The sequence below is a fragment of the Phasianus colchicus genome, chromosome 2 (assembly GCF_987193195.1).
Source record: "Phasianus colchicus chromosome 2, bPhaCol1.hap1.1, whole genome shotgun sequence".
Taxonomy (NCBI): domain Eukaryota; kingdom Metazoa; phylum Chordata; class Aves; order Galliformes; family Phasianidae; genus Phasianus; species Phasianus colchicus.
The window spans coordinates 2,007,856-2,020,497 of record NC_143437.1 but is presented as its reverse complement, the minus strand read 5'-3'; the positions used below and the strand labels follow the sequence as shown (position 1 = coordinate 2,020,497).

At 35.7% G+C, this 12,642-nt stretch overlaps 2 protein-coding genes across 13 annotated transcripts in view; one reads left to right on the top strand and one right to left on the bottom strand.

Annotated features, from left to right (window-relative positions):
- VRK2 (VRK serine/threonine kinase 2) overlaps positions 1–1,722 on the top strand; it is a 45,576-nt gene extending 43,854 nt beyond the window's left edge. For 7 of the 8 annotated variants that reach the window (XM_031597891.2, XM_090134512.1, XM_090134511.1 and 4 more), the window contains one exon: positions 1,495–1,722. In XM_031597891.2, the coding sequence (XP_031453751.2) occupies positions 1,495–1,722 (228 nt within the window). The remainder of the gene's footprint in view (positions 1–1,494) is intronic. The other variant, XM_031597893.2, reaches the window with a different exon arrangement.
- The window catches only part of FANCL (FA complementation group L), a 35,746-nt gene continuing 23,184 nt past the window's right edge, over positions 81–12,642 (bottom strand). Inside the window, exons 8-14 of one of the 5 annotated variants that reach the window (XM_090134517.1) lie at positions 6,177–6,327; positions 4,419–4,502; positions 3,746–3,791; positions 3,575–3,656; positions 2,671–2,787; positions 2,280–2,351; positions 81–479 (exon numbers count right to left, since the gene is read on the bottom strand). In XM_090134517.1, coding sequence (XP_089990643.1) covers positions 342–479; positions 2,280–2,351; positions 2,671–2,787; positions 3,575–3,656; positions 3,746–3,791; positions 4,419–4,502; positions 6,177–6,327 — 690 coding nt within the window. In that variant the 3' untranslated portion in view covers positions 81–341. Of the gene's footprint in view, positions 480–1,706; positions 1,818–2,279; positions 2,352–2,670; positions 2,799–3,574; positions 3,657–3,745; positions 3,792–4,418; positions 4,503–6,176; positions 6,328–12,642 lie in introns of those variants that run through there. The other 4 variants (XM_090134514.1, XM_090134515.1, XM_090134516.1 and 1 more) reach the window with 4 other exon arrangements.

The window sequence follows — 12,642 nt, the reverse complement described above, 5'->3', positions numbered from 1 at the left end:
TAAAGTGCATGTCAGATAACAAATTAAGACATTCAAGTGAGGAACTAGAAATGGGAAAAAAAAATGGCAGGATTGCCTTAGTTTCATATTGCACAGTTCCTTTTAATTTCTTCCATGTAATTTAGGAGATGGGTACAGAAAGCTGTATTTCATAGTAGTGAGGTTACTAAACTTCAGAAGGATGGTTCATGTACCAGGGTGGGGGAGGGGGAAAACAGTGGCTAATTCAGGAACTAGTGATGAGAGTCTGTCTGTCAAGTGTTCTCCAGAGAGCAATTCCAAACCCTTCAGTCAGACAGCTGCCTGGAGTAACTGCAGGCACCTCACTCCAACTTCAGCGCTTAGAGAGAATGGTCATGCTGCTGCTGTTCATAGTCAGAGATGATGCAGTTAAAGGTCTGAATACAGAGCTCGGAGGAGAAGTTCTGTCTCCATGGTTTATCTTCTAAGAGAAGTACGTTCAGAAAAACATCATATGGCTGGGACAATGACAAAAAGAGAAGAAAGAAGTGGGTCTGCTTTGTATGGTACTGTTAGAAAGCTGTTAGATATAAACAAAAAGGAGAAACAGTTCTGTGTCACAAGGGGAGCGCTGGAGTGAGAGGAGTAGGACAAAAAGAGTAGGATGGTTGTGAGAGACAGGACATCTGGCAAACAGAGAGGGTGGAAGGCAGAAATAATGTCTAAAAAAGAATATGGAAGTAATAAAAAACAATGAAAAAAAGCTACTTTTTGTTGGACATCATGGTTATCTATCAGATGGGGCGCAGCTTTTCATTAAAGGTAAAAACAGACATGCCTGTCACCGGGAGAGAAATAAGGCAGCCGATAATGAAGACATGAAATTTCTACTAAAATTACATATTGTGAATATATGTGAATTTTTCTAAAGGGATGATGAAAAATACACTTTGCATGAATTTTGAATTTTTGTTTATTTGAGAAACAAAATGATAGCGGTTTGGGGATTCATTTCAGAGATGTAGACCAAAAGAGTATGCTAAGGATCCCACTGCTGCTACAGACCTAAAGAACCAGCTGCCCTGTCCAGCTAGAAAGATGAACATGATGCATATTTGTGCTGTGTGTGATAAATCAGAAGGCAGCCACACTGTAAAATGCAAAGAGTTACACAAGTTAAAGCACTACATCAAACTTCAGATTATTTTCCAGGCTTTATTCACAAAAATACTGTAAAGACTTTAATATATTAAACATCTGGCAAAAAGAGTTGAAGATACACAAGAATTTCAGCTGTTCAGGAATAGACAAAATCTTTAAAGGGTGCTTAATCAAACCTGTAGTTATGCACTTAATAAACATCTGCAAATTCAAGAGTTAAGATTTGGTCAGAATTGTGTTGCTTTCTCTTAGATAGCTTAAATACCTAGATGTTATCTTTCTTTGCTTGTTGATTTTTATTTTTAATGCTTCAAATCTCACTCGTATAAATACTAAGGTTGTTATTACTGGTTTTTTTTTGTCCCCCTGCAGAAAGACACAGGAAGAGAATTACCACCACTCAGCCCCCACGCATCATTCTTGGAATCCAGAAGGAAACTAGATCAGCTTTTAACTACAAGTCATCCACTGTCTCTGCAAGAACCTGGTCTTTCTGTATCCACTATATTTAGGCTTGCATTTACTGAAGAAAGATACCACTACAGTATAGCTATACTTGTACTTTTGTTTCTGATATTACTTTCCTTGTATTTTCTTTGACATTGCCATTTCGTTGTCTTCAGTATAAGTGCATCAGCATTCCCATCGTGGTGTTTTTCTCAAGGTTTCTTCATGGAAGATTTCAGTGTCAGTGGCTTAGAAAATAATTTTGTAAAATAAAACTGTAAATACATACCCTTTAAAAGCAGGTTCTTCTAAACCTTCACCGTCTGCACTGAAGAGTTCTGTGTATGTACTAAAGTACTGTTGGGGGTTGTTCTGTACCATGAATTTGGGGATTTTTTTTCAGAAATGAGTTCTTTGTTACAGACAAATTAAAAAAAAATCATGAAAGATTGCAGCATGGAATTTAGTTATTTTTAACACTAGTATGTTGATATAGAAGTTATAACAACATCTTTAAGGATTTTCTGAAACAGCATAGTTAAGTACTGATGCATTAAATGCAAACTTTTTTCCTCTCTTTATCCTGCTGGGTAAAGGGGAGATAAAAGCTGCAACTGCTGTTCAACAGAAGACTGAGATAAAGGCAAAAAACTATAGCAAAGTAACTACACTACTTCATTCCAACTCCCATTTTCATCACACTTCCTTACCTTGTTACAATATGGACATTCACCAAAGATGACATTAAAGCTCTGTCTGCTGGAAGGAAGACCTTGTAGCCACTGCAACACAAATGATATGAAACAAATGTAGATTTTAATTTACTTAAATTTAAAACACATCCCTTAACAGAGTTTTGTAAACTTAGTTTGTCTGGGATACATCTGACACGGTGCATGTCAGGTCAGTCTGTATAACCACACAGTGAGGAAGGTTCACTTCCACACTGAGCTTGTTTTACACAAGAGTGTTCAAATCACAGTGGTTTTTCTAGCAACCCTTATAGGATTTTGCTTCATCTGAAATTGTAGGTGTGCAATGCTTATTTTTTATGACTTGCCAGTCAGTTAACAAGCAAGTTTGTCCCATTAATTAGTGTACCTCATACAGGCAAGCCTGATGAAAAGGTTGTCCGCATCGGGGCTCATCGCACACTTGATCTGGCGTGGTGCCATTGAGGCGATAGGCATAGCAGATTCCACAGTCCTTAGTAAAATCCTGAAAACACACTAGTTTAGGTTCAAGAGGAAGAAAAAGGGCTGAGAAAGAGAAACATTTTCATCTATTTGTTTTTTGTTTTGCACCACTTCTTATTTAGAATTACTAAACATTTCTGCCTTCAGCATGTATTTTTTATATTATGATATTAACAGTGAGAGCAGTTGCCAGATGCACAGGACTGCTAGGTTACATTTCATCCTCTCACTGCATTACATCTAGTTTGACAAGCATTTTCATACTCGGGCCCCACAGTTTCTTTTTCAAACACAATGATTTGTCATTACATTTAGATATCAGAAACAAGACCTTGCAGTCAGATATTAATTTAAAAATTTTCACGAGTGAAAGCCAAGCTGGTAATCCAGTGTTACAGCATTGTCAGAAATTAATTCCAAGTTTATTTGAAATGCACCAGTATTTGGATGGCCTCTTGTCCCCTGTAAGCAGCTCTACCTAATTAGAACGTAAGTCATCAACATCCATAACAGAATGTTTGGATTTTCCACATCTCATTAACTCCTCTGGAACTTCCTCTTTCCCTTTTAATAGTGAAACCTATTATTAATTGTCCTGCTGCTATGAAGGCCACAGCAAAGTGTGCACCTCACATCAAAGGTTAACAAGTACTGACAATTGTTGCTTGAAGTTCAGAAGTCCTTATGACAATATATTACTCCAATTACCACTCTTCTAAGTCTCTTACTTTTCCTGGCAGTTATAAAATGACCGTTTAGATTTTACTTATTCAGAAATAACAACTGATCATTAACAAAAAACAACTTACACTTTTTTCTAACACGGCACGAGATGGAAAATCAATTTCTAAGAGGTCTTTCAAGTTTTGTAATAAACTAATTTCTGGATCCCTGCAAACCGGAGAAAGGGAGAAAAAAGTAAATGCTAAGAACAGCAAATACCATTCTAGTTTCAAACCTGTATCATTAAAGGTGCTTACCACAAGTGCATGTTGCTGTTCAGCTTAGTTCTCAAAGGGTTAACCACTGCAAACAATATACAACACATAGTTATAATATCCTTATGATCCCCTTCTATCACTTGTCCAGTTCTACCCCTTCTATTTCAGCAACAAAGGGCGAGTCAATATTTGTTGGTGATCATTTTTTTGGTGGTATTTTTTTTTAAATTAATTAAGGCAACTAACTCAATGATTGCCCTCAGTTTTAGAAACTGATTATGATTATGCTAGCATTTAAAACACCATACTGATAAATATCTGATTTATTTTCCTTAAGAAGTTGGCAAAAAAGCTGTGCAAAGCAGAGTGAAAGACTTAAAGACTTCCAAACACCACTAGGACATACGCAGTAGATTATTAACTTATTTATATAAAGAAAATAGTAATAAAACATAAATAAAACTTCATAATCATCTATAGGACATAAGCTGTGTTAGGAAAGCACTAGGAAAAAATGTCACTCAGCAAAACAGCATGCTGCAGATGTATGCTGTTAAAAAACAGTGTCTGTATCAAACCCTCCTGTACACACAGCCTAGTTCCTGGCTCTACTTAGTGTTTACCCAGGAGCCTGACATAGCTTACTCTGGTGCCTGCTCACCAGAGAGCAGATTCTAGAAGAGAAACAAATGTTGTCTTTCTGCTGCCTTACCATGATCTGCTCCAAGGAAGTAACACTCAGGGAGCATCTTTGGATGCCTGGGATCTACCTCTATGTTCACAGAAACATTGCTCCCTACAGGGAAAATCAGACATAGGTGAAGCTTTTCTTTGCAATCAGCTACTTGAAAACAGAAACATTAACTTAGAAAACAGTTATAAATTAATGAATTCAGACTGCTTTTAATTGCTCCAGATAATTGGAAAGTTGGTACAAAACATTCTATTTCAATGGACTGTAATTAAAAATAGCAACTTACTAAAAAAGTTACATCTTGCATTTCTCTGAGAATAGTCTTAACCTTAATGCTTAGACTTCTGAATAATCGAATTAAAGCTAATGGTATAATCAATTTAAAATCTTAGTGAAATTCTAAAGGCAGAAGAGATTTAATCATCAGTTCTGCTTCATCTTTTGATGTCCAAAAGGACAAAAAAAATGTATCAACAGCATACAACCCCTCAACAGCATACTCCTGGACTGAGCAAGCCACAGCATATTTCTCAAACAGCAAATATTTCCCATTATATGATACCCTAAGAACCCCAAAGGATTTGCTCAAAAATGTTGTGGATCCAGGTTAAGAACCTTGCAGCACATTCTCCTCTAAGCACAAATAAGTGAAATCCAACTTCTTTTTTTCCTAATTAACAGGTATATTAGGCTTGACCTTCTTGAATAAATTGGAATGAATTAAATCGAAATCTAGTCTTAAATGAAGATTGTCTATAACTGAAAACAAAAGCCTAAAGGCATACATTGCCCTCCGCTGATCTGAACTTTTTGAAGCTTTCCCTTCCTTTTCATTGGTCTTTATCAGTACAGTGGTACAACCAAGATAAAGCCAGTCTGACACCAAAAATGTATTATCCAATCCACTGCTTTCTAACCAGCTGTTGACCTTCTCAGTCCCTCCCCGCCCCTCCGTGTCCCTCCCATCACCCCCAATGAAGGAGCTGCCTCAGCACCCCACCAGCAGCATTCCTTCCCCGCTCTGCAACTTTCACGGACAACTTAGGTCTACTTTGGTCCATTGCATGTTCTCAGATTTCTACAATATGCAATTGGCATTTTGGATTTAAGCTGAAAATCAGAAATCTTTTCAAAGATAACATTTTCACCTGTATTCCTAACCTAAGACTTTGGTAAGTTTCTCCTTTGCAAGTACAAGACTCCTTACTCTCTATATACACTAAGACCTTGAAGTGCCACATGTCAGCATATGAATTAAGGTACTTTTTTCAGATTGTTAACATTGTATGCCTCAAATTTCCTCTCCTCCTTTCTTTGTCCTTTCCTCCTGCCTCTTCAACCTCCTTTTCCCTCTTTGGACTATACTAATTCTCCTTTCATTCTTCCAGGACAGGAACAATCTAAAACAATAGTCTACTGAAAAACTGGAATTTGTGAACAAGATCAGGGATTCTTCTAAGCTCTGTTCTACGAACACTGATTTTCTAGAGCTGTCATGCAAGTTCTCTTTATTCTTAAAAGTTATGCGCAGTAATGTGGAAATGAAACTTGAATTTTGTATTAAACATAGCGAGCTTCTAACGATTTCATAAAGAGGCGTAGTGCTCAGTGGAAGTTTGTTTTTAATACAAAGTAAGAGTTGTGTTTTACTGTTTTTAAGTCCTAACCTTCTTTTTCTTGATTCAAAAAAACACCACCTGACCAGATAAACGGAGAATAAAAAAGCGTGCTGAGTTTACTTCTAGAACTCATGCATTCCTTCCAGTCTTTGTGTACCTATGGCGATCCTTCTTGATGTAGCACACCTGGCTGGATTCTCTGGCTCCAGTACCCACGTCTTCCCATCAATTTCATCCATGGTGTCCCAGAACTCTTTCAGCGATTCTAATGCTGCCAGGAACTGATTATGGATGTCTACTAAGGAGTCCTGGGAGAAAAAGAAATATAAAGATTTTATGTGGTTTCTACCTATAGCAATATAGAATATTTAAAAAAAACAACTGCTGTAATTTAAGAAGCATTAAAATCTAGCATGCATCCACTAAGAGTATGGTAGCAAAAAAATGCTGGACCTTATATAACACTTTTTTTTTTTTAATTGAAGCAACACAAAGTAGACAACTATCTTCATTACGATTTCTCTAATCTTGGTACTTCTAGCACATTGTGATAAGTATACAACATAACTGATTTGATATTGTTTCATACTCTTTTTTTTTTTTTTTTTTCTTTAGGAAACTGCTGTGAAAACTGGTGACAACTCCAGGGTAGATTTTAAAAAAGCTATGATATGTGGCTAAACAATGTTATAACAGTCTCAAAATTAAGCAGCATAAAACCAGGGACATAACATTGTATTTCAAACCATGCAAATACTGTAAGAGAAAGAGAAACCATACAATATTCAGAGGATTACACTCAAAAGATTTCAGTATTTGAGAGTGGAAAAGGCAGAATAAAAAAAATAGACATTATACAGGACAATATAGAGAACAGCAATGCAAAAGAAGCCTTTTAAATATCACTGAGCAAAACAGATGTAATTCTTCTAGAGGAAATTTTCAAAATAGAGAAAATACTTAGGAGTCAAGCTTTCAAAATGCAGATGCCAAAGGGTACAAAATACAAAGATGAATTCAGGGAGCCAAAAAAAGAGGTGAAGAATGCAATAGAAAGCAGGAGTAAAATCCATCCACGCTTTGATCCAAAGTAAACTTGAGTCTGATATAAGATGGAATGAGTAGAGAAGCTCGGAGTGCCACGAACAGAGCCCAGAGGAGAATAACAAGCACTCCAAACGTGGCTTCATGTGGACATATGAGGCCAGGATTTGGGAATACTGAAGGACTACCTTGAAATTATTCACACAAAACAACTGAAAAATCAAATGCATGAGTAAAAACAAGGAACGACAGGAGAACATTGACAAGGGCTTCTTCAACTACAATAAAGAGATGGAAAATTAAAAAGATGTGACAAGGGTCACATTTCAGATATACTTTGGCCCAGGAGCCAAACAAGTTCTGGGTGTGAAAAAGAAAAAGCAAATTAAATACTATGTTCTAAAGAGGTGTTTTTCTACAAATAACACAAAGCATGCATGCAACACTCTCCTTTAATCTTTTAGTAATTATGCTCTTTCACCAGAACAAAAAGTAGAAATTATATATATATATATATTTCTGAGATGAAAAAATGGGTTTTTTTTTTAATATAACAAGTTCTCATATTTTATGCACACATATTCCAGAAAGAAACAGTGCAGCTTCGAAATAAAATGCTACATTTTTTCCTGCTGTTATTAAATTAAAGTAGGAAAGCACTTAAGCAGAAAAGTGTGAATACTGCCAATCTCAAAACGTAACGCTTATTATCTTTAAAAGCATTTTGTTACTTTTATAATACCTGAAGTGATATAATAGTGTCAGTCACTTAACCACATCTTAGAGTATAATATCTTCATCTTAAGTACTATTATTTCCAGTATTTTAATAATTTTCACACAGTCCTGAAATGTGATCTTTTGTGCTCTGATGACACTTAAATTAATAGCATAATTTTCTGGTACTTGCAACAGTTGCTTTCCATTTTGATTTTTTACATTTTTCTATATCACATACAGATAAATCCTCTAATAATCATTTTTATCTTTATCTTCTGGGAATTCAAAGGGTTTCACTAGAAAAAAGAAACATCAAGGGATTATAACCCACAGATAAGTTTTAAAATCCAATTAATTTTAATACTAATTGTAATTTTTCAATGATGTTCCTTAAAAAGGTAGTTAAATCTTTTCTTAAATGCACTGTTCATTTGATCTTATTTGCATGCTTCATTGATGTTGCCAGCTGTCTCCTGCTATATACATAAATGCATCTATAGGTATTTAAATACATCACACGCTTGTCATGCAAACCATGAGAACTGTAACACTCCTTTTTAGTTGATTAACCAACTAATTTCAGAAAAGCACTGGGCAATAACCAAAAAGATTATCATGCTTTTTTTTTTTTTGTCTGTGCTACACCAAGATAGCTGTTAACAACACCACAAAGTGCAAACTCTGTTTCTCAGTAACCTCTTTATAAGCACACTAGAATTTTAATGAAATAAGTCAAATATTCTTTAAAAAAAAACAAACAAGACACCATTCACAAAATCACTGTTGGCTGCCCAAATGATTCTAAAAATCACTAGCAAAACCAATCTGGTTTTACTCCACCCTCTGTAATTATTAGGTTTCCATGCCCATCAGGCAAAACATACATTATAAAAATATAAAGGAATCTTTCACAACAGCTTAAAACAAAAAAGATAATTTTATGTTTAAAATAGGCCCTACATATTATTTATAAGTACAGAGGCCACTGAGTCTATGGCTAGTATGGGAAGCTAATTAATAGCTAACAGAGGTTCAGAAATCCTGCTGTGAAACCTGGATGCAGTTTGTTGTACAAGTGGACATTGCAGTCTTTTCTAACTGGATCACATGCTATTTCTTTTTCTACACAGTCAGCATCTTTCAGATTTTTCATAGTTCAGATTGTGAGTGTAGAAAGCAAAGAATACAATTAGTGATGGCGTATGAAAATGCAGTGTGATTCAGCACTGTCAGTTCTCTCTCAACAAAGCATATATCCAACCTCACCACACTAATTCTTCCAGGCTCTGTCAGACAGAAGTCTGATACATGCTCATGTAACACATACCTACACATCCTTAGGACTGAACGGTTCCTGATTTGGAAGGACGTGATTCTGTGATCTGAACTTCTGAAAATAGGTATTTATAGAGACTGGGTTAAATTCGTTATTTTACAAGACAACAGATGAAGGTGTATCACCTTCATGTGACTGCCACAAAACTCCCCATCAGTTTTAGAAATCTGACCCCATTTTTACCTTTTGTGATATCAGACTGTAGGCATCCTCCATTCATTTCAGACATTGACAGGAGATGAATTGCTTATTCTGGTCAGTGAAAATCTGGACCTATCAGATATACCAGTGATATTCTGGACCTATCTGGAGAGGAACACATTCTATTGCTGCTCCTGTTACTCCTAAGCTTTGAGTTTTCTGCCTCTCCCCTGACCAGCCTCACCCTAACAATTAGTCTTCTACCTAGGAAGAGTCCCAAGTAGTTCTGCAAAATTTGTTCCTATTTCTACTCTCTACACTGTCATCTCCATCCCATCACCAGTCCTCATGCCAATTCTTTCAAACATAATATTTGCTGACTCTTAGAAATACAGTAAAATTAGAAGAACCACAAAGCCTTCTTAACTGAAAAGGTAAAGTAGACTAAGCTATGGATGTTGCTATCTGCCTTTTATGTACTCCCAGATAAAGAACCATTTAATAAAGCGAGCAGTTGCTGGCTGGCAATGGTTCACCTGTATTATCTACGTAATTTACAATTCTTTAGATTTCTTGGGGCTACTATTTATTTCACACAAACCAAACTTTAATAATTTTCTTCCTCCTTGCACAAACTAAAGTCAGACACAACACTGAAACCTGTATGAAGTGTCAACCATTTCTATTTTTTGTATTGATAGATACATAAAAAGCAAATCTTTCTATATATCTATCTGTGAAGCTCCATTGCTAAGAAAAACCAAATTTGTGCCATGTTTTACTGTGTTTCCATTAAAATAACCAAATAATCTCATTCATATCATTATACTTTCTGAATTTTGTATTACTGCATTGTTGGCTGGCTGCATGACCTCATTAGTCATTAATTTCCACTCTCCTGACCTTCATGTAGCAAACCAGGTGGGCAATGGTCAGTATAGAAACAATATCCCGATGTGAGGGCAGCAGAATACAAGTGCACTGAAACTGCAGAACCATGCTGACAGTTTATACTAAAATCTGTAGACAGGACATTTATTGGGTAATTTAGAAAAAGAATATAACTGAAATAAGTAGATGTTCTTGCACTTGTCATTGAGAAGCACTCTGCATTTATTTGGCACTTGTAACAGTAGCGGCAGCAGCAGCATTGCCCTTGGTGCTGATTTCTTACTACTCTAAAATGTCTCCTCTGAGCCAGAATACACTGGCTGTTGCTGATCATGCTGTGAGACACCTGCACTGGCTACTAGGCTTGTCATGACGCACAAAACCCTACCATCTTCAGCTTGACATTGTGCAAGTTATAATTATTCATCCAAATGAATATGTCAGAGCAGCAGCAGCAGACCTCTCATCAGAGCAAAAGAAAAATACATCAAAACATTATCAACCCAGCAGGAAGACAGGGACCATAAGGAAAATTACCCATTTTTAATATGGATGCCATAAAGCCATGTCTATTATTATACCAAATAAAAAAAAAAAAACTCACAACCAACAAACCAGCCACCCAACAACCCCTCAAGTTTAAAGTCCATGAGCACTGAAAAGAACCCCAAATAGGCAACAGCAAGGGGGAAAAAAAAATTAGCAAAATCAATTACCAGAAACCTATTTATATTTTCTTTCACAAGAGTTTATATTATAATATCACGATTGCAAATTTGTCAGTTAAGCCTTGTCAGTTTTTACATCAAAGATGACCAAGAAATATTAAATTCCATTAAAACTTCATAATATTTTACTGGTACATAAGTATAGCATGTTCTCTTTCCCTCTTAGGTTCCAAAATTTTTAACCACTTGAGAACCTGCTAAAATCTGCTACTGTTGTTGTTTCATCTAAGTTTAACCCTTACCCTACCAAGATGCTCACTTTAAGAGTTTTAATGCACTTTGAAAATAAGCACAAATTTAAGTAGTGTAAGCAACACAGACATTTAGTACATTCTTTTTTTCCCCCAGAAGGTCACGTCACACTCAGAAGATCAGTTTTGACAAAAGACTGTACACATCTCCCATCAGAAAGCACAGGTTGTTGCTATTTGCCTCCACAGTACAGTAGATTCTCTGCAGCTGAAACCAGTCTCTTATGATTTCAAAGCAGTCCTCGGTCACATACATACATCTATTGCTTGTGTTTTCAACCACCCATAGGTAATTCTAACTGTAAGATGTTTAAGATTCCAAGCACTGGAGTGTCATATTTTTTAAGATTATATTTTTATTTTCCTGTAGAGTCATATTAATATATTTGCTCACATCTTTTAACTTGTCAAAGCAGGTCGCTTTTGTTATGTTTTTCAAGAACATCATATTAAAACATAAGTCCAGCTGGTAGCTTTAAAATTACTAAGAGTACACTTGGAGCTGCAACACCTCTCAAGGATATTTGAAATGCTTTTAATTTGAGGCAGCATGCACTGCAATGACATTAAAATTAAGAAAATAATATTAGAATTGTAGATAATTCCAGAGGTAAGAAACAGCATTTGAAATCCTACCTATAATATTAGTGTAACATATTAGTAAAATTTAAGGAGAAAAACAGTACTTATTCAGATTGTTCAAAATTGTACCAGGGAATCAAAAACTAAAATTACACATGAAAATAAACACAGTTTTTATTTGCAGTGGTTCATTCTTGACATTACTTCCTCAGGCTCTCAAACTGGATCTAAGGTGATGCACAGAACCTTGAGTTCTGCAGTCACATGCTCATCTCAAAATCATTCTGATGCAATCATTTGGTTACTTCCCCTACACAAATTTAGTAGTGTCAAAATAGGCTTTCTTGAAGGGCAGAAATCATTGCAGGAGTTAGACTAATGAAATGCTATCTGTCACTTGTGCAAAATTTGTTTTTTTGAATCAAATGACATCAAATCTCAACCATTTTCTAGAGATAATTCACATTAACTTGCTTCTAAAGTTTTCACTTCTAAATCCATTTAATCAAGGACGCATGCTCCGTTAAGAGAGAGTGAGACATGAAATAAAGCAAGAGACTAAAAGACAATAGCTTACATTGACAACTGTTAAATTACAGAATTTGAGTTAAGTATTTTCTTGGTCTTTTGGTTAAAAATGAAGTTTTATTATGTTGTGGAAATCATACAGGATAACAAACTGAGGCAACTGTGGTCTTTGTTTGGTTGTTGTATTTTTTGGTATAGCTGCCACCTTTCAAAGGTGGTGCTTCTCTACATAAAAGCTTACTGTGCACATCATTTCCTACTATTTCTAAAGGCTTGAAGTTCCAGCTGTACATACAGCTTAAGAGAAAAGCAGTGTGAGTGCAAAGCAACCAACACACAAAGTATACATACACGAAAGGAAAGCATTAAAAACAATCTCATAAAGAATACAAAGTTCAATTTT